The sequence below is a fragment of the Etheostoma spectabile genome, chromosome 4, assembly GCF_008692095.1.
Source record: "Etheostoma spectabile isolate EspeVRDwgs_2016 chromosome 4, UIUC_Espe_1.0, whole genome shotgun sequence".
Lineage (NCBI taxonomy): Eukaryota > Metazoa > Chordata > Actinopteri > Perciformes > Percidae > Etheostoma > Etheostoma spectabile.
The window spans coordinates 21,738,159-21,760,328 of NC_045736.1; the positions used below are offsets into that span (position 1 = coordinate 21,738,159).

Below are 22,170 nucleotides of genomic sequence, written 5' to 3' on the forward strand. Positions count from 1 at the left end.
CCATTTTTATCCAAGAAGATCAACTTCAACAGAGAAGGTGATTTAAGGCTGAATATTTCAAAGAACAGTGCACACGTGGCCACAGTTAATTTGACCTAACTTTTATGATCGCATTTAACATTTTTGATGATGCTCCTAAATTATCAAGTAAGTTTAGAAATGTCCATACATTCTTTGAAAATTAAAACATTCATAAAAATGAATTAATAGTAGAGGAGTATATATAATATACAAAGTTTATTTTCACGCTGTTTAAGAGAGGGTTCAATTATTATTTCATATAAATTATTGACTACATCGTTATCATTTGTTAATGATAATGATAATGTTAATTAACCATGTTAATGAAATAACTGCCCCAGGAAGCACAATGCGTTTTTTTATAATTCTGTATAAAATCAGCTTGATTATTCTTCTCCTAGGTTGTTTCCAAAAATACCACATTTTGTTGAGGAAGTCGTACCTTTGTAAAATGTGACTGACTTTAGAAGTCATTTCATACTGTCAAGAGAACAAGTAGAGGTAAGTAGAGGTAGATTATCTAAATCATTTTAGTACGCTATTATCACTGATGTTTGTAGCCTACGTCAATTTGATCATTCGTTCTTCTTTGCTACAGGATGTTACGATGATGTTGGGACCATTCTATACTTGTAAACAGACAGCATACCAAGTTGCCTGGAACCTACGCTGTTCTTGCCTGCCTGTGGACTGCCTGTGGCAATCAGGAGTCGTATAGGGGTGTTGCAGAGTGATTCAACATTTCGAAATCCACCATGTCAACCCATCTCCATCACTTCTGTTCCCTGGTCAACACACATCTGTCACATCACACAGGGGAAGCACTTAACACATCGCAATTACATTTTCAAACAGCCGGCTTTCCAAATACATCCTTGATGGATGTCACATTCCCATTGTCAAACCATTTTGCAACAACCCCATGGCCTTTTATAACAGGAAACAGTTTTACTCCATCATTCTCACCGGATTCTGTGACAGCAAGCGCCGCTTTTGTCATGTCAATGTAGGTCACCCTGGAAGTTGGCATGATGTAAGAGCATTTCAATACACTGATGTAGCACCTTACTGTTTGTCAAAGGCGCTTTAACACAAAGCTCAGTGCAGCCTGTGTGGCTATTGAGCATGCATATGGCATCTTAAAGTCAAAGTTCAGGAGGCTCAAGTGTCTGCACGTGAAGGAATTGGCAAACATCCGTCACAACACGTTGCATTCTACACATTTGTTTAGATTCTGGTGACCGGGTTAATGAAGATGAGCAGGGTCTTCTTCAACAGGACATTGAGGAGCCACACCCACCACAGCCCAACAACCATGATGCCTCTCATTACAGAGACATGATTTCTGCCCACCTATAAGGATAAGATACACTTTAGTTTGCAGTCACAACTTATTTTTAGTGATTCTTTCAGCAACCTAATCATTTCTTGTTCCTGCTTTCCAATTTCTTTCAGTTGGTTAAGACTTGACCCATGCAGTTCTCTTTTCATGTGGCCTCCTTTTTTTCTCTTAGGCGTCTCCACCTTGTCACTTCTGGCCTTACCAGTGACACCAACGCGGCCGTCCTTCTGTCAGCCTGGGACCGGTATGTCTCATGGCATGATGTGGTGCTCTTTTTCTCTGTGGTACGTTTTGTAGTGGGGATGGCAGTTGAGGGACCAGGCTGGTGATCTTCACTGTCGAATGGATGAATAACTTCTGAGAGAGTCTCACTGGGGAAGAGTGGTGTGGAAATAATGGTGCCGGGTGGTGCACTCCCCACCCCGGAGCCACCAAATATTTCATCCATTTACTGTAAGAAAGGACAGAGTTTTAGTTTTAGTTCAAATCAAGACAGCCATAAATAGGTATTTTAACATTCCTTGCTGTGATAATTCCCCCCGCCCCCCTTCCAGAGTGTGCGGATGAAGCCCCATAGCCATGGGTGGAAAATACTGAGAATGAATTATGAAAGACTGATAACTTTTCAGAAAGTCCCTATAACATTTAAGATGTACATAAAGAGCAGGCACTTAACAGGTAATTTTTCCAGCTGATTTTGCCCTCTCCTGTTGCTGGAGATCTGTCCTTAGCTCTTTTGTAAGTGGTAAGCAAGTTACCAAGTTTCTTCCTTATTTCATCCAGTGTGAATGTGTATCTTCTGCGAAGGCAGGTTCCAGTTTTTTGTAAAAGGCTGTTTTGTTGATTTGTATGTGGGTGTATTGTCTGGTCAGCACCAGTAGCAGTAATGTAGTTCTGTGTGTGAATTCTGTACAAACATTGCAGTGTTGTTAAAAGTATTGACATTATAATGTAATCTTAGATTACAAACAAACTCACTGTACCTGTCTGGGATTCTGGCTATGCGGATGAAAATGGATGGAAGTTGTCTGAAGAGGATGACTGCCGTGGTTGGTTGGTTTCAGGTGTAGGACTCGGTGTGACGGTTGCTGGATGTGTAGGGACTGGAGTTTTGGATAGGGGGAACTATAGGCTGGGGAGTAGGAGTAGATGTAGGGCCCAGGGTCAATAGAGATTGAGGAGTGGGTAAGACAGGAGGTTGGGTCACAACCCTTGCTATTTGTGGAGAAAGAGAGCGATAACATTGAAAAGAATGGTCATCATGCATTTTCACATTCATGTTTGGCATAGTAAAATAAAGAGAATGTACCTTGATTGTTTTCTGTAGCTCTAATCTGCTCCAGTATGTCACTGGCATATCTGCTGTCTGAAAACATACAGATAAATCATTTCAATAACTACCACCCACATGTATAATGGGACTAAGGTTACTAATGTTTCTTTTTTTTTTACTCTGCTTTCAGTTATTTCTCTGCTCACTCTAAGCATGATAGCACCCTGGCTATCCCTCACGGTGACGCAGATTTTGTCCCCGATTGTTTGTGATCTAAACCAAGTTCTGCAGGTGCCTTTTAAACCCACCTAGTTGTCTGAAGAGACATCTTCACACACGTGCTCTATTGTGTGGGAACCCCATTTTAATTTCCAACCGGTTGTGCCTATCTGAGTAGTAATTGCATAATGTTTTGACAGTTCTACTGATGATGTTGTTACTACAATTGTCAAATAAAACAATACATTTATTGAAACTGAACTTTGACTCTGTGTGAGTAATTTGTTTTTTGCAGTTGTTATGTGATATGTAGACACAATAACGGTTACACAAATTCCACAGTATTAATGAACTTAATACACACCTAAGATGTGGTTTGTGTTTGTATGTTATTCTCACAAACCCAACAGAAAAACAAACTTTGTATGAGTTAATTTATTATTTTGGTTAGTTTTAATGCCATTGTTTTCCCTGTGTTGTGACTCTCAGGTGCCTGTGTTCTGAGGTTCACGCAGGATTCTCTTCTGTCTGGTTTATTATTGGAGTCAGCTGATAAACATATCAACATACCATACCAGAGCACCACCTCTACATAATGGGACAGCCGGCCTGCGCATTTACTGTAGGCTCGTTCGAGATGAACTGCGCCTCGCCTGTAAAGTGGACGAGAGCAGGCGGTAGCAGCGGGGGGCGGGGACAGAAAGCTGCGGTAAAGTCGGACAGTTTCCAGCCGATTCCAGCCGCCTTCAGGCTGGACAGGAAGTGATGAAAACACTGTGGTGCGATTCCGATTTAATAAAATATAATCAGACCCTCATACCAGCTGGTACACAGTCTCCAGTTGTTTTAGTTATGACAGAGTAGCTGGCAAAGTGCTCTACATGCGATCTGTTGCTGATTTTAATGAACAACAGACTGGAGATGATCCGTGATCTGAACGGATTTAGTCTCTTTGACTTCTAAACTTAACTATCAGTCACACAACATGTGTTCTGGACAGAATAAGTCTTAAATCAGACAAATAGCAATTAAAATCGCTCCGATTCAAAAACAATAAAAAGTTTATATAAAACGTCATCATGTTGTAAACCAATCAGGTGTTAAATCAGCTGAGAAGCCGGCGTTTCCCAGCATGCTCTAGGTCCGCCTGGGTCCGCCTGGCTCTTGCAGTCGGTGAAAAGCAACTGCGCCGCCTGCGTCTCAGAACTGCGGCCGCCTTGCTCTCGTGAGATTTCCGTTGCCCACGTGTGCATGACGTCAGAGCAAGTCGGGATCAAGTCGGACACAAATCTAACCGGCATGCAACGGGCGCCGATCGCCGGTGATCGATTCTGCGCAGACCTGGCTCATCTCGAACGAGCCTATTATATAGCCTGGAGCAGGCACGGCGTCATGGGTGGGCCTGACGGGCCTAGGCCCACCCACTTTTCAACAGGCCCACCCACAAATTTTCATTAAAAAAAAAAAGAATATAATAGGCTATATTTAATTATAAAGAATTATTAAAAAGTGTCAAATTATCTCATAATTTGTGCTGAATTAGTCTAAATCTTAAGTAGTTTTTAACTTAATTTAAAAAAAAAAGTTGTTTGTCTATTAAGTGACATCGATCTGCGCAACATTTCCAACGCGCTAGACTGCCAGTTTAGCCAGTGACACCTACGGCCTCATGGCATCTGCAGCAGTCCTGATGTCTCCTAGCCTTCATACAAATGACACCAGCTGGTCAATGAGGACATTTTCCCAAATATCCATGCTTTCCTAAAAGCTCTGATAACACTGCCGATGACTTCCTGTACAGTTGAACGCGTCTTTTCCAGTGTCAATCGGATTAAAACACCAAACAGGAGCACCATGCTTACGTCTCGCCTTATGTCTCTGTGTCTGTTGACATACGAGAGCTTACAGTATTTCTTGACTTCGATGATATCATCTACATTTTAAAGAGCAAACCCCGCCGAGTACTGCTGTGATTTGTGTCAGTGTGTGTGTGTGTGTGCGAGGCGACCTAAAAACATGCGATGAATCCGTAGGCTACATGTTGAAAGTTAGTAACATAGCAGAGAGAAAAAGAGGAAATGAGTCGTTCCCTGTTCGCTTCTTCTAGGCCTTTTTAGCGAGTTTAATTGTTTACCACGAGGGGATAAGAGTATGTGAAGGCTACTCTGTCTGTATTGAGATATATTAAAATAATCGATTCATAACCCGTTACAAATCTACAGGCGCATTTCTATTTCTATATCAGCTTGTTACTGTTCTTTTTCCCTCCTGGGCTCCCCTTGTTATCAGCGCTGTGTCTGTTGTTAATGTGATTTATTTCCTTTTGTTAAATAATGGTTATAACATGAATCACACTAAAGTAACAGTTTGTCTCTTTCGGAAATAACTTGAGTTTTACACGACAGATGACGTCAATGAACCAGTTCTGTGCCCGAGTTATGAATGAAAACTGTCGGGAGGTGTTGTTGATCTGTAGTGTTGAAAACATAAAAACAATTAAACAGAATTGTGAAATATTCGGCCTCCTGTTATACGAGCAGAACTAAATTATGTTTTGGGGAAATATTAAATGCCCGACCACTGTTCCAGTCTTAGGTCTATGGAGCTTTGCGTAACAGCGCAGCCAGGTATGGTGCGTAATGGAGATTCCAAAGCGCTCCTCTCTGGGCAGAACCTTTGAGAGCGGTCGCGGATGGGGTCGACCTATACAACCAAACGTTTGTACAATGTTTTTTTACAACATATTTAAAGAGCATCAAGCTATTGAAATCTCTATTATGTTAGCACATATAATATAACAGTATAGTAGTCATTTGTATTAGGTTAAACAGTGATTTGATATCATGTTTTAATTTAAGGCCCACCCAAAATTGGTCTGGCCCATCCAAAACTGAAATCCTGGCGCCGTGCCTGGCCTGGAGTGTGCCAAAGTATGGAGAAGGTCTCTAAAGTCAACTCCACTGAGCATGTGTTCATGTTGGCACTAGAGGGCGCTACTGGTTTATTCCAAATTTACTCTTACGTTATTGAAGTAGAGACTTTTGCAACGGTTCTTTGTTGCATTAAATGCGCTGGACGATTTTCTGTAGCCTGTTATTAAATGTATTTATTGGCCTATTTTAGATAAAATTATTAGTTTTGCTTCGGAAGTTTCACACACAGGCCTATGCACACAAACTTGCACACCTCCTGGTCTCATTTCAAAGGTCAGAGGCACAGTTTTTGCAGGGGATGCTGGTGTGGAAGGGTTGATCTACTAATCGCAGGTATTGTGGCTGGAATAGGAAGCAGGGGCCACAGAGAAGTAATCGATCCGATCTATCTATTTTCTATTATAACGATTTAACTATTTCGTTGCTTAAAACATAACTTACTGTAAATATCTGTTGAGGCAGCTTTTTTGGAAGTATGTACATGGAGTGAAAGCCCTGCAGTTTCTTTCGTGATTTTATCCATCAGCGGCATCGTGCGCATGGGTGCACCTCACTGACCCACAGTCGTCTCATCTCTGCCGGATCATGTGGATTATTTGGGCGTTTATTCTGGCAGCGGCGGGTCCTGATAGGAGCTGGGGATGTCAGCTGCCCCGCGACTGGAGACCGCAGACAGAAGCGTGCCGTGCCGAGCTAGCGGAGATCATAGTCTTTGCCAAGGTGTTGGCACTGCACAAGGAGTCGTACAATGTGTATAACGACCTGCCGTCCGACACCGAGCTGCTTTTCTCTGCAGAGATTGAGCTGCTGTGCGACCAGGCGTGGGGCAGCATGCTGGAGGTCCCAGCCGGCTCCAGGTTCAATGTCACCGGTCTGGGCTACTTCACCTGCTTCTCCTACAGTGTCACCAAAAACAACAACTACTACTTTTTTCTAAGGTGAGAAGACAGGGTGTCCCTTAATGGCCAGTCATGAAAAAGATTTCTCACAGATGCATTTAGTTGTATTGTAGAATGAGTAGAGAGACTTTATGCAATATATTTTGGCCTACATAAAGTAAACCTTTTTATGATTCATTTCCAAACAAATAAACCTGTTTAGTTAGGGAACGCTTTATCACATATATGTATGCACTCTGGTTAAGGTTTCTGAAAATTAATATTTGTCATAGGCTGAAAATATTTGTAAAAAGATTGTCAATGTGACTGTTGCTCAGAGAGGACATGCAATACCCACTTCAACCCTCTTTTTTCATTTGTGTGTCTTTTATTTTCTGTTTAAGCTCAAAAATAAAGCCTGAACAATGTCTTTGGATGCTTAAAAAGAAGGCCTCAGCTTTGGCAAGTTTTGGTAAAACAGATTATAAACTCAAACTCAGCCAGCAAAGATGACAGGACTGCCTCCTTTTTATTTGGAAGTGATTTTATATCCATGAATGATCAAACGTAATGATTTGATATTAACCGATTGTGAAAGAAAACTGCATAGCCTACTATATTTTAATCTCTGTAAACGTGTGAAACAATGGGGTAAGTAATTTTATGCATGTGGTGTAAAGTCTCTCCGGAAAACATGAGATATCCAGTTAGTATAGTTGATTCAACTTATCCATCCAATCATATTTCTCATTTCTTTTAAGAAATTACATTGCAAAACAATGTTGGGGCATTGTTGCCGTTATTCACTAGGGACAGTAACCGTTGAAAGGATACATAAAATAGAAGGGGTCAGAGGGGGAATGCCACTGAATTGAACACTAGTCCTCCAGTACATCTCTTAGTAATGTATTTTCTAAGTATGAAAAAGTATAAAATCCATAGATTTAACCTCACCTCCAAATGGCCTGTCTCTACAATGAAAACCAGAAAGTCTACAGATCAGTGCACAGAGCTCTTACAAAAAGAATTAAGGACTCTCAGAGGATTCAATCAATTGTTGGCCAATGAGGAAACAGTCAGCAGTCAACAGCAGAGGATTGGCCCTACCCACACATATTCTCTTTTGATTAGTATCTGTCCATGTGGTACAATATTGATTTCAGGTTAATAACATATTTAATAACCTGCCAAACGTTCCACTTAGATTTAAAAAAAGTATGAGGCACGCTAATTCTTAAATGTCTGTGTTGGACAGAAACAACACTGTTACTCAGGAAACGTCTATGCATTCCAGCCAGTATAATTACAGAGCCAGGCAATTCCCAACAGCTTGAAGGTAAACCCGGTTGATATAGGACCACCTTTTGTCTTGCTGAAACACACAAGTTTGCTGCTCAATCAAGGGAACGTGTGCTGACAGGCCTTACTGATATATTTTGTCTCATGCAGATCAGCAGTTAGATATTCAGAGGGGGCACTGAAAAGCATTCCTGAAGTTTAAAGTGTGGCTGTCCCACATGAGGGTCTGCAGCAGGGCCAGCTACTATAGTATTCTTTATAGCATATGTTATGCATCATATGCACAAAATCCCACTCACATTGTGTCATTGTGTATGTCTGATGATGGCTAAAAGACTGAAAAAGATGATTTCACTGGTTTTAGTTCATTACACCTCCAGGGATGACGTTGCTGCCCAATTTTGCGATGGCAAAACATCCAGACCTTATCCCCCTAATAAGCCTGGCGACCACCATCGGAAACTCCCTGAAGCTAAAGTTGCAACAGAGTTGCATTTAAATACAGACCTGATGATAATTAAGAAGCAATGATTGCTCCAGTAAACCAAAGCAGAGATTTTTATGTCAGTGTTCCCCAAGGATATAATGGAGGGATCAACTCCCCAAGAACGCTCATGCACATTTTCCTTTGCAGCATACTTTAGCCCACAAAGCACTCGCTATCAGTCCACCATATGGACCAAAGTATGGTGCTGGATTGGTAGCTGGAGAGGTGCCATTTCACCTCCTGGGCACTGCCAAGGTGCTCTTGATTAAGGCACCAAACCCCCAATGGGGCTCCTACCCATCTACAGCTGCAGTCCCCTCACTCTGACATCTCTCCATGGGTGCACATATAGGTATTGAGCATGTGTGTGTATTTCAGCCTTGTGTGTGATGTGTGTTCTAACAAAAGAGTCAAAACATTGTAATTTCCCTTGCGGGAAATAAAACATAGTTCAGAAGGGTAATACATAATGTCCAACTTGTCGTTTTGGCATAATTAGTGGGCTTTATAGTGCTGCTAGGTGTTTTTTGTTACCTTTGGGATGAGCCAGGCTAGCTGTTTACCCTGTTTCCAGTCTTTATGATAAGCTAAAGGTATGCTGGTTTTTGCTTCATATTCACAAAATCAAATAAGATTTCCTAAACTGTCTGAACTTTTCCTTAAATCTTTTAGTAAGCTACTGGTATTAAACCTCGTATAGATGTATCACTATTCAGAGTAAATGTCAAGTTTCATGAAAATTGAAATGAGCTCCATGGCATTCTCGCAAATGTTCGACTCCCCGTCATAAACCTAAAACAGACCTGCATAGACTTTCAAAGGAGTGTTGTTGTGGCAGCTCTGAGCCCCAGACACTGTATGAGCAAGCCAAAACTAAAAAGTTCTCATCGCAGTCTCCAGTGGATGTCTATTTCCTGTTATAGAAGAACAACACTTATCTCAGACCAAAATAGTCTTTCCAATCCATCATGAGCATAATCTCCCAGGACAGGACAAATCCGAGCCTAGCATGGAGAACCAAGGATGTCCCTCAGGACCTTTAAATAAAACAGATTGACAGTTCTGCTTGAGCCATTAGTTCACTGTAAAGAAATGATACCTACTACTTCTACTACAAGGTTTTTAATGTGTTGATGTGCATTTGTGCTTCAGTGTAACATATACAAAAAATGTATTACATTTTCACAATACATTATGCAAAGGGGATTTATGTCACTATTGCTGTACTCAGTTTATTATTGTGTTCTGTTTAGTTATGTTTCCATCATTCAAGACGAGTTCTTTTGACCCACACTCCTTCTGACCTCCTGGTCACTGGTCCCCCCCCCCCCCCACAGACACACACAGACACACACACACACACACACACACACACACACACACACACACACACACACACACACACACACACGTCACTGATAAGGATAACCACACTTTTGAAGTCCCTTGAGGGATACAAGATGGAATCCAGATGTATGGGAACACACTGCTTCAAGACTTCCTTTCCTCACACACTTCACATTGCAGGAGAAGATATGAAACATGCACAGTAAATCCATTTGGCTTGTAGTTTGCTGGCTTGACTGATCCAGATAATGCTTGAATTTGCGTAAGACCAGGCTCTGCACACAACTTTCTTTTTTGATTAAATTAAATTAAATTAAATTTAAAATCCTGATGACATGAATAATAAGTATTGCATATTCTTGTTGTTTTATGACTTCTGGTTGTGTGCATCTGCTTCTGTTTTTACACATGCACAGTTATACGTTCATTTTTTGTGTATAAATACAATCGTTTCCTTTTCTACCATGCAGGATGGATGAGAACTACAACATTATCCCTCATGGAGTGAACTTCCAGGAGCCCATCTTCCCCGACACTGTAGACAACCACCGCATGTTTGCCAGCCTTTTCCAATTTGCCAACTGCACGTCTGAAGCCCAGGTTCACAGCTACACCCCGGAGTGGGAGGCTCAGGAGGACAGCCGGGTACGTAGTCAATCAGAACCACCATCCTTTCATGGTCCCTAGTGTTGTTTGTCTCTTTTGAAGTGCCTTTCTCACACTCAGTTAATGATATGTTGATTATGTATATTTACAATGGCTACACAAATGGTTTGGGAAAAAGAGTGGAGTGAGCCACAATAGCCCAAAGTACTGTGGTGCACACATAAAATGATTCAATACTACATCCTGTTGTTTTCAAAGGAATACAAAAAAGAAACTGGCAAGTGAGATATGTTCTTAGTGCATGGGGAACAAAACACATTGGCAAATGCTAACACCTGGTGCTCCCTGAGTGTAGGTTTCTTAAATCCTGTCCCAGAACCCATGTGTCAGTATATGAATGGTTTACAGTCAATCACCACTGCTTTATCCCCTTTAATGAATCTAAACATTTGGCCTAATCCACCTGATTTAGGTCAGTCTTCTTCTGTTTCCAATCATTTGCTGACTACTCATGAAAGCCCAAATCCACCAGTTCAATCAGGAGAGACTTTGTTGCAGACATGCAAAACTTTATTAGTAAGCTACATATCAACAATATGAAATGAAGAACAATATGAAGTGTACAAAGTCTTTGGAAATTACTTTATACTCCATCATACAAAATATGTTTTAAAGGGTTATGGAAACCCATACATACCCCCCAATGGACTCTAGACATTGGTGGTGAGGTTAAGGAGCACAAAGACCAGAAGAAAGGAGCCAACAGATCGGACAACCGGAAGACCCAGGGTGCCGTTTGCTAAGATGACTAGAGGAAGAAGGGGAGGAGGAGGGTCGCACTTTTTCTTAAATGACAACTGACAGCCGCAGAGGAGAGAACAGATTTTAAAGCAGGGATGTCACGCAATGATTGGCTTGTGAACACATGGCCAAAACTGATTGGTTTAACTGAAAGTAAAGCCTCAAAACAGCTGATCAGTTTAGGATATAAGGTATAAAGTTATCAAAGTCTCCCTGAATGAATTTACGCTCAGCTTCATAAGAGAATGAAAACATGGTTTGTATTTCCATTAACAGCAAACTTTTGGGTCAGGCCCGTTACTGTAATTACAACAACATTTAGATATAAATGCTGCTTTGTTACATCATTCTCATGATTAGATTTCTTCCCGGCTATATTAAAAAAGACTTTGTTTTGCAACTATTGTTTGGACAACTAACTTAAAATCACATCAGAACAGATCATGACATCACATAATCTCAAATTTAATCAGATGGTATGATGTCATTTTCAGATTTACAGTAATACCAAACAGTATCACAATAAAAACATTATTTTAAGCAGTTTCCCACAGTTTTATGGTTCTAACACTAATGCAGAAATATAAGCTTGGAGGGGCTGTGAACACTACCCTGACTTGATGGCTGGATACAAAGGAAGATTTCACCTTTAGTTAACGTGGTCCATCTATTTGTCTCAGACATGAAGCATGCCTCCTCTGAGAAAATAACACATAGAGAAGGCTTCGGGCTTGCTTAGTATATAACCCCTTTTGTTTTGGCCTTGTTACAGTTAGGTTAGCATGACATCAGAGTGGATACAATCCTGATGGGTACCTAGGGTGTGCCCCATGGATCCATTTTGGGGCCTATCAAAGACTGGGGATCTTGAGTTTGAAAGGCACCGGGGGGCTCTAACGAAAGCGCTATGTAACAAAGTTGCATTGTGGGAAATGTAGGAATCAGTGTTTTTGGAATTTGAACCATACTTTTCTGTTTTTGATTGACAAATTGTCTCAATGCCAGTGGTATGATTTTACAATATACCGAATTTCTGTATCAGCCATTAAGAAATAACAATATATATACACGGTTCTTAAGAATGACATTAGATTAGTAGTGCAAATATAACAAAATGTATGTTATTTTTGGGATATAGATGTATAGATGCATTTCATCCTTTCACACTCTTTAATATTCACATTAAGTGTCTTGAGTGTCTTGGCATCTGACATGATGGAATATTTACAAATATTTCAAACAAGATTGTTGTTAAATTGTGCCAAAAAACAAAACACAAACACTGCTTCTTCATGAGTTGTACAAAGCATTATGGAGATATTATTCATGGATATGCGACTGTGTCTGTTCATAAGCATTTTGATTCTTTTAAAACTTTAAATCTTATGTTTACGACTGGAGGTAATTCAAATACTCACTGCTGCACTTTTTATGATAAATAAGTTCAATGTGCCTTCCATTATTGAGAGACTTAATAACCATTCAATATTTATCTACAAAACCCTTGTTGGCCCTTGTGATGTCATATCTCATCTATGCTCTGACCCGTACTTAACCTGCCCTGATGATTGATTAATGCTTTTGAAACAAGACAAGCTGGTGTGAACCAAGCTGCAATGTAACCTAATGGGGCAATTGTGCAGCCTTAATTTTTTTCCTCTAAAAATTATTATTTATTACTCCTGACAGGCTTACATTGTTACTAAAAGTGTCTAACAACACTATCAATCTCAGGACGAGAGTGGAACGCAAGTTGAGAAAAAAAACCTGGCAGGTGATTGGATGTACCTTCTGTCTATCACGTTGGTCATGGTTGTTTTGAATGATTCGTCGCGGCCATCACACACACCTGAACCACGCCTGTAGCTGCCAGTAGCTCCTCACTGGTGTTGATTGGTTTGGTAAGCTGGAAGTTCAGACCCAGATTTGTGATCCTGTGATTCTAGCTGGATCGCGATGACCAGGTAGACATGATGAAAACTGATTAAACATGTTAAAGTGCCCTCTAGGGTGGCCTTCAAGTGGAGAAAACGTGATGAAAGGCTTTCTAGGGTGGTCTTAAAACTGAAAAAAACAGGATGCAAAAAAAACTTTCTGCACACCCTGGGCCCACTACATGCAGCTGTTCCCTTTTAATTCTTTTGCACGTGGCCCTCAGACAGCCTGAGCCCGCCACTGCCCGCTGCTTTACATAACTAGATTGTTCTGCTATTAAACTTCATCTTTTGCATTATAAGGTTTCATACCCCTTTTAAATCCCTTATGGGACATAAGTCAGAGCACATGGAAAAAATCCACGGATAATGTTGCAGAAAGTAATGCACTAACCAGTGATGTGGGCCGGCAGCCAGCAGCACATTTTTAACATTTCCTCAAAACCCTCAGCGGTTGTTTTCTGATGGCAGGGAATATACATCAGTGTTTCATGCTGGTCCCATGTGGAAGCATCAGGATCTATGGAGGAAATCCACACTCAGGCAGACAAGCATGCAGTCAGAGGCAGCTGGATCTAATTCTTTCACCTAGGAAAAGGTCTGGGCCTTTGGATCGTCTGTTGCAAGTTGACAGGCATGTTGAGTTTAACCTCTAGTTGGTGTCTCGCTGAAACTGGCAGAGCATGTTGTGTAACCAATTTTCTTCCCTCAGAGACACCTTGGTCCCTAGACCTAGAGCAACAGTGTGTGTTGTCTTTGGCTTTAATTTGGCTGGTAAATAAAGATCATACAGAACATGGCAACTTTTAAAGTGAATTTAATAAACTGGGGTATAACCTAAAAAAAGACTTAATAAATTCCTTGACCTTTTTCGCCTTCCCTTTTCTTTATTTTTAGGCTGCAAGCAGCCCAAAAAATGTTTTTTTATCTCGCTCATACATAAACAGTGAAATATGCTGAAAGACTTACTAGCTGTTGGCTCTACTTGTCAGCCAAAAGAGCATGCCAGAAGTGTTCTCTATGTGCAAAGGAAATCCAGTACCAAAAACATGTGCTATGTGATAAATGTAAAAAAAAAAGCTTACTTAATATGACACTAGTATTTAGTATGAGCAGTTATGGGATGAAACTCTGTATATGATTTCATTCAAAAGGCAGAGGGAGATGAAAATCTGTTGGGAATCTTGCAAAATATATGCTAATGCTGGCCTTTTTCATGCAAGTGACGTAAAGTATTGAATCAATATGTGAAAGTTCAGTATTCAAATGGGTCACAGTTATTCATGTTTGCCTGCAGTACACTTAATCACATGCTCCTCACGCTTTCCCTCATATTTCGTATGTATTTGATCTTCACAGTTGTTGTGCTCTGCGGTCCAGAAGGCTCTGTTTGAGGAAGAGGAGAAGGTCTGGACTCTATCCCAGAAGGTGCGCTCTCTGGAGAAAGCCAACAACCACCTGAGGGAAAAGGTGAAGACCATGAAACGTCTGCTACGCCAGGCCCAACGAGAAACAACAAAGGAGCAGCAGATCCTCAGCCTCAAACAGCTCTACGAGTCCAAGACGGCCCAAACTCACCCTGATCAGGACACTACCAAGGACCAGAGGAAGCAGCCACTAAAAAAAGCCCTCTCCAGGAAGCTAAAAAACTAGAGTACAAACAGTGGTGATCAATTTAGAGTAACACCATAGACTTTAATTGTAATCTCATTACATTTTCCACGTCTTCAACTTATTTACAGTAATAAGCTTACTTCAAAAGGAACAGACCAAGTTTCAAGAAACTTAATCTGCACAATTAAATTTGGCCATTTTGTTGGTCCAGTTTCATTTCCTGGTACAATTGAATTGGGCCGTTGAGACTATCACCTACAAAGAGAGCACATCTACTATTTACATCCTTATCCATAATATACTAAGTACTCTGTGTGTGTGTGTGTGTGAGCGTGTGTGTGTGCGTGTGCGTGTGCGTGTGTGTGTGCGTGTGTGTGTGTGAGATTGTGTCAAACTGCGTCTCAGATAAATGAGTTGAATAGTTTCACAGGAGTAAGAAATCTTCACACAAATCTCCTCAACTCTTATTTCACCCTAATAGTCCAATATGATATTTCTGTCTGAATAACTTCTGTCCCCCCACCCCAGCACAGATATTTTTAAAACATCGGAAAGAGCTCTGAGCAGGCGGATGCACTGTTGAACAATGTGAGGTCAATGTTAAAGCATTGAAAATTGAATATGTTGTTTCTTTCTGTGCTGGACACATTATGCATTGTATAAATATTAGAATTATTTCTTACATCATGAATACTATTGCCAAAATGCTCCAATCAACTATCTTTTAATGGTCCACACTTGGACAAGGTAATATGAACATGTCTCGTCTCTCTCATAATGCTCTGACTGTGTTTGTGAGCGTATACTTACAGAGAAGCAGCTGTGTCAAAGTTTAAAAAACTGCAAGACCTAACATTATGTCACATCATACTTTTCTACCTTTGCCTGCTTTTCATACTTGCGTAATTTATACCCAAGAAACTATCCCAAAATGTATGGTTCTTTAAATTCAGTGACTGTTTCCCAAGAGTGCCTTTTTCCCGCAAGCTCTTCCTTTATTGTTGTTGGGGTCCAGTGTTCATACACGTTGTGCTGAATGAAAGTGTATTTTTTGTATTTGAAAACAGAGTGCTGAGCACTCATTAAATCCAGCCAGTGAGCCTGGCGTGGTACAGGATTGGCTTTTTCTGTGTCAGAAATGAAAGTTTTCCATTTATTATAATTTCTGTATTTGCTTATATTATGATTTTGCTTCCTCTAAACTATAAACATATGATTTGCTTTGCCAATAGCATAATGTGTGTAACACATGTATTGTAGTTTTTTTCATAAATAAATGGACTTTTACAAAACATCCTATGTGGTCATTTTTAGTTGTCACAATTTTCATAATATGCAGTGATGTATATTTCTTTTTTGGGGGGAATTTGAAAGAAATTAACTAGATTATTAATTATTTAGTTCAATATATTGATTAATTAGATCCTCCTTGAGTCATCAACAACTACATCTACAAAGCATTTAACATATAAATCAAAGTTGTACAAGTAGCTTCCTGTGCTTAACCACAATCCCTACTGTGAGAAAAGGAATGAAAATCTTCAGTAGTTGCAATCTAGAAATGCAGATTGTAGTTTTGGTGTTCATGCTTGTATCTTCAATTTTAACTCATTGACTTTTCAAGACCTATTCAATTAAAGCAACAATTTGAACCAGATTTGTGGTTTAAGCGCAAACAACAGTAAAAAGAAAATTTTTCTCTTTTCATCCGCAACACACTTTAAAATCAATGTGCCAGGCCAAACACCAGAACAAAGTGACAAACTCAAGTAAAGTTTCTAACCCTAATTGTAATGCTTCCGACTTTCAATATATTCAAGCCAGACATGATAAATGCTTTTTGGCATGCACAACATGTTTAGTGCAAATAAATGAAAGCTTTAAAGTTTTAATTTCTCAAGCTGTTGTCCAGTTTTTGTTGTGGTGCACTTTTTGGGGGATCACAGGACCCTTTGAGACGTAAAATCATCGTGGCAAATTACATTTTCAACACAATTTCGAGGAGAGTTGAACAAAATTCCATAAGGTGGCGTCGCATAAAACCAAGGGAACGAGAGGCAGGGTTTGCATGGCAAGAGGAGAAACAAAAAAATGGACACTTTTCAAATATGTTTTACTATATGTCAGGAACTCTCGCAGTATCGTTCTGCAGTAAAGCTGGATGAGAAGCAGACATTTACAAGCTTTCACTCTTATGCGTCATTTGAACCGCTTCAGCAATGAAGTAGTTACTGTAGGTCTTTGAGAAGATGCACCTTCCCAGCATTTGTTTTTAGTGCTAAACCAAAGTTTATAAAGTTCCAATGTTGAATACCCAAAGGTAAAAAAGGTAGCACACACACAAATCATCAGGACAAAGCAATTTATTCTGGCCATGTCAAACAAAAATAAATTGTTGAAATTGAGATCAGTCCCAAAGAAAGAAAGTGTTGAAGAGAACAGCTCTTTTTATTGTCTCCTCGTTAACTCTTTGTTCTCCCTGTGAAACCTTTGCATCAAACTACCTTGCCTGCAGCCAACTGTCAAAATCCCATGGACCCGGGCCAAAGATGATATACACACACTGCTTTCTCAACATAAACCACCGTGCACAGCCAAGCTGCAAAACAGATGTCAGGCAATACACTGCACAGTGGTGGTCCCTTCCAGAGGACTTGCTATCTGTGGATATGGTTTATTTTATCTAGTCTGGTTTTATGTTTTCAAATGTTGTTACTTTCTCGGGCTGCTCTGGTTTCAATTTTTCTTTTTTTGTATTGATAAACCCAGAGCATCTGACTGGTCAATACAGTAGGCTATGTGTCCCCCCCCCTCCCCTTTTAGGTTAAATTATTCTGTCTGTCATTCATCGCTCCACATTAAGAAATCCACCAGAGAGGTTTCTAACTTAAAGCTCTCTGACCTGTCATTGGCTCCATTATTTCTGGAGCTAATAACTTGAATCTGCACTTGGAGAGCCGGTGTTTTTTTTTAAGAAAAGAACATCAGCTCTTTGTGTTTTAAATTAGTCAACCCTGTTACATTAAACTTTACAGCCATGCAAGTGGTGGTGCTTTGAGCTAAATACTAACATAGCAAAGAGTTTATGATTCTGCTTCTATCTTTTTTCCAATTATCAATGTTAAATAGTTTTTTTGAAATGTTTGTGCAGATTGTAAGGCAATATATCTAACACAGAATAGACCAAAGTGATGGATACAAAAGGGAGACATTGACAACACCAGAATCTGCTATTCGTGTCAAACTTTCTAGGATATTTGATGTTATGTTGCACCCAAGTGCAAGTCAGCTGAACCTTTGGTCTTTTTCAGTTTGCACCTTCCTCACAACTCTGTCCTTCAGTTTTGAGTGAACATTACCCTGCACCTCTGTGAATGTGGATTCAATTTGAGTGGAAACGCTCCTCCATCATCTCTTCACACTTGACCAGCCGTATACTCTGGCAAAGAGGAGGTCATTTTTCATTGTTGCCTGTCCACGTCGGTTTCAATAAGGATGACGGATGTGTGTGTGTGTGTTTGTGTGTGTGTGTGTGTGTGTGTGTGTGTGTGTGTGTGTGTGTGTGTGTGTGTATGTTTGTGTGAGTGTGTGTGTGTGCCCTCAGCGGCCGCTACTGTTCCAGTCGAACTAAACTCACAATATCGTGCTTTTAGCCTCTGCACTGTAATCTCAATCTTGAGACATCAGAGAGGGAAAAGCGGAATTTTGTGGAGCCAAAAAGAGTAATGGTACACAAAAAGACCATGGCTCACACTTGAGAATTTGTATTTCATTGTTGTTTTTTCACTCTGGAAAACAATTTGTCATGTCTTCAGTTCCTGACTAAATATGACACAAACTTTAATTCAGGCTTGAAATCACCTCAGGAGTACTTAGTGTGTGTGAATTTAGTTAAATTATTCTGTCATAAAGGTAAACTGCTGTTTTTACCTTCACGAACAACCTACTTCTTCCCCTCCCTCATCCTCCTCTTCCCCTCCCCCCATTTCTTTCTTTCTTCCATCCTCCGTCTTTTACTTGTAATTATTACTTTCTTCGCCTGGGTTGCTGACGAAGTCCACAAGACTAGCAGGAGGAATTTGACCTCATGTGTTTGTTGTTAGCGCTGCCAAGCGGGTTTCTTTACATCTGATGGTTAGACTCTGGGACGTTAGGTTAATAGTTGCTGTATTTTCCACCCTGAATGTTTACAGCGGTTCTGACATTGTTCAACATTTGAGGCTTTTTTTTGATTAATTCTGGCCTGCATGTGAAGTATTTGCATAGTTTCCAGAGAAGAGTATCATACAGTGCGGTGACTGTTGTTCCACCAGTGAATCCACCAGTTGGTGATTTATGTTACTAGTTTGATAAAAACTGAGGTGTTGGATGCATCTCCGATGTGAATATACGTGAGTTGGTCAGTGCTACAGATCTGATCATTAGTTTTATAAGCTGAGTCAAAGTGGTTCATAGGTGGAGCTGACTGGGAGACCAGAAGAGTCTGAACATCTGTTTCAAAGACAGAAAGTCGGATGTGGCTGCCTTCTAGTCAATCAACATCCTCTTGAAAGCGACCAATGAGACCAGCTCATTCAGTGTCATGGATTTCTGTAACTTGTTCCATGTAGAGGGAGCAGCAAACTTAAAGGAGAAATGAACCTAGGGGTTAATAACGCATTTTCATTGAGTCGGCCATTCTCTGGGATATGTTTTCATGCTAATTGAATGTGACCAGTCTTAGCACAAACTGCTAATTAGCTTATAACTGTAGTGGTTGGGGCACTGGTAAAGTAAAAAGAAATCACTATTTCTATACCAATAACAAGGCTCAAGATAGCACCACACTTCCACGGTAGCATAATGACAGTGCCTACATGTAAACCGAAGCATTGTAGTGTACAGACAGTTTATTACTTAGAGTGTCTATTTGCACCCTTGGATTTAGTCAGGAAGTTGAATGTGAGTAGGAAGCCTCATAGTTTGTGTGACCATCTCTCCATACTGTCCACTTCAATCTCCAATGCCTTTGTAAGCATTTTCAGTACGTGAAATAGATGCTGAAATACTGTTCTGATATCTCTATTAAGTATTGTCAGAAAGTTTGATATGCAATACGTATATTTTTGATGATTATTGACAGCTCATATTAGACTGATGGTATGCTTCATTAGAGGTTTGCCACTTTCTTCCTGGGTTATGCGACATGTGAGTACATTTTAGTTTAATTAGATAAACAATATAGGTCACACTACGTCCACTGTATAACAATACAGTACGTGTTTCCTTTATATCATCTTACATTTTAGCTAGCCTACTGTATATACTACCGTATTACAATGTTGTGAAGTTATATATTTTTTTTACAATTATCATTATGCAATGTCTGTGAGTCATTAATATCTAAGTAATTGGTCATTGTGTGTCATTCCTGTTTCACCCTTTGTAAGGCGAATAAACAGAGTTACAATGATCCCAGTCTCCAGTGCTTGATGGTGGAAGGAGTTTAGCTGCTGGTCAGATTGCACAGGGTGCAGGACAAGACATATTTCATGGTAATTTAAGAACAACAGAGGTGAAGAGATTACCTGGAAACTACCAGAAGCATTTCCAGGGAATCTCTACACTTTTGGTATTCCAATATTACCATGTAATAAAATAGAAATGGGCAGTTTTGAATTTTGCACCACTGATTCATGGTTGTTACGCTGAATATACCAGACATGTTTCTAGGAAAGAAATTACAAGAACAAACACATAATTTTTAAAGTATTACCTTGAAACCAGAGGGAAATATTTTGAACATAAAGGATGGATAAATTTCAGCATCATGATACGGTAATTACCAATGTTAAATTTCAAGAGGTTTTATCTAACTTGGAAGGTATTACGCTAATCGTAGCCTTTAACACTGTCAAACGTCAACACATTGCCCCATTTTTATCATTTTATTACAATATTAAATTACCACTAACCAACTTTACATACGGTTATCATCAAACCCATCACCTTATTACCCCAGTATTAAATCTTATTACTGTGTTGTATTACCCATTTGTTACTTTGGTAATTACATGTTATTACCTATATATTCCCTTTTTATTATCACACTGTTAACTCACTATAACCATCTTATTACCGTGGTGGAATGTAAAGTGCTACCATTATTTCGACATCCCAATGTTGACAAAAGGTGTAGGGGCCAATACATTAATTGTATTTTCAAGTGTTTACTATGTAAACAAGAATATAAATCAGTGGAAATGAAGCAATGAAATGCTTCTGAAGTAGCTGCAGTGTTGGACTGACCTGATGTGGGTGAATGAATGAATGAATGAATGAATGAAACTGAGTTATCAAGAAGTCATTCACATAGACATTTGCCACATTTCTCTGTCAACATTATAGTGACTTCGACCCCCAGTGTGACTTCAGACAACTCATAATTCCACTCTGCATCCTGTTGGATGTCTGCTTTGATCCATTGCCTCCACAAAATCTGTCAAATCCCATTCTAATGTGCTAAGGTGTGGAAGCAACACTCTCAGGATTTTCCTTTGTATATATCCTGCTCTTTTCAGTGTGTTTCCTTTCCATCTGCTGTGGTCTGGGACTTTGTGAGTCGAGTAAACTCCCAGCACATGCCAGTACCACATGTATTACTTGTGCAAGTAACATGGATGTCAAGTTTCTGCCAAGTTTCTGCCTACGTTTGACCCTAATTGCAGGCTAAATTTTCCCAAAAGTGGAAAATTAGTGGTGCTCCTCATAATGCCAGATACCCTCCATCCTGTTTATTATTACCTACTGCGGTTTACACATGCCATGTCATGCAGGACTTTTGAGGGTCTGCAACTTTTCATAAATTGTGGTTCTTTTGCTTCAGGAGATGCTGCTCTGTGTTGATGCTCCAAAAAGGGATCAGAATTCACTACACGTTTCTTGTAAAAAGAGATCCCTGACCATCGTTTTGGATTCAAACAAACTTTAAAGAACTACCCTTTGAAAGATTGTTGCAAAACACTTCCACGTAGTCTCTCCCACTCAGATCTGCTACAGTGAGTCATTCACAGCAAGTGAATTGTTCAAAAACTGCGCGTCACTCATCTCCAGGGCCCGGAAAGGAGGGTGATCTCACTGTGTAGTTAAATCTCTTTTCCTCTGCTGTGCTCCAGCACCTCAGGGACTTTGACGTGCTCAAACTCAAACAACCTGGTTTTACTCCGAAAACAATGTGGGGCCAAAGGACCAAAGAAAAATGGAAATGGAAAATCTTTTTATACTAATGATTTGTGTCTGTTTTTCCGTGTTTTGGTCCAAAGAAAATATTTTGCCAAGATGCTCTCAGCTATCTGACATTGCATCCCAAACAAATGCACAACTGAGATATAAGAAAAGTCATTAGGTGTGTGTGTGTGTGTGTGTGTGTGTGTGTGT

At 40.0% G+C, this 22,170-nt stretch overlaps 1 protein-coding gene across 1 annotated transcript; it reads left to right on the plus strand.

The window, feature by feature from the left end:
- Window positions 1-5,907: 5,907 nt before the first annotated feature.
- Window positions 5,908-16,040, plus strand: ccdc3b (coiled-coil domain containing 3b). The gene is made up of 3 exons (XM_032514543.1): window positions 5,908-6,726; window positions 10,270-10,444; window positions 14,500-16,040. Exons 1-3 carry the CDS (start codon window positions 6,374-6,376, stop codon window positions 14,791-14,793), a joined length of 822 nt encoding a protein of 273 aa, XP_032370434.1. The 5' UTR covers window positions 5,908-6,373; the 3' UTR covers window positions 14,794-16,040.
- Window positions 16,041-22,170: the final 6,130 nt, after the last annotated feature.

Bases quoted from the DNA above. Each gene is read 5' to 3' on its own strand.
- ccdc3b (XM_032514543.1), top strand. From the start codon at position 6,374: ATGTGGATTATTTGGGCGTTTATTCTGGCAGCGGCGGGTCCTGATAGG. The intron at 6,727-10,269 runs GTGAGAAGACAG...TCTACCATGCAG, and splicing joins AACTACTACTTTTTTCTAAG to GATGGATGAGAACTACAACA. The intron at 10,445-14,499 runs GTACGTAGTCAA...TGATCTTCACAG, and splicing joins AGGCTCAGGAGGACAGCCGG to TTGTTGTGCTCTGCGGTCCA.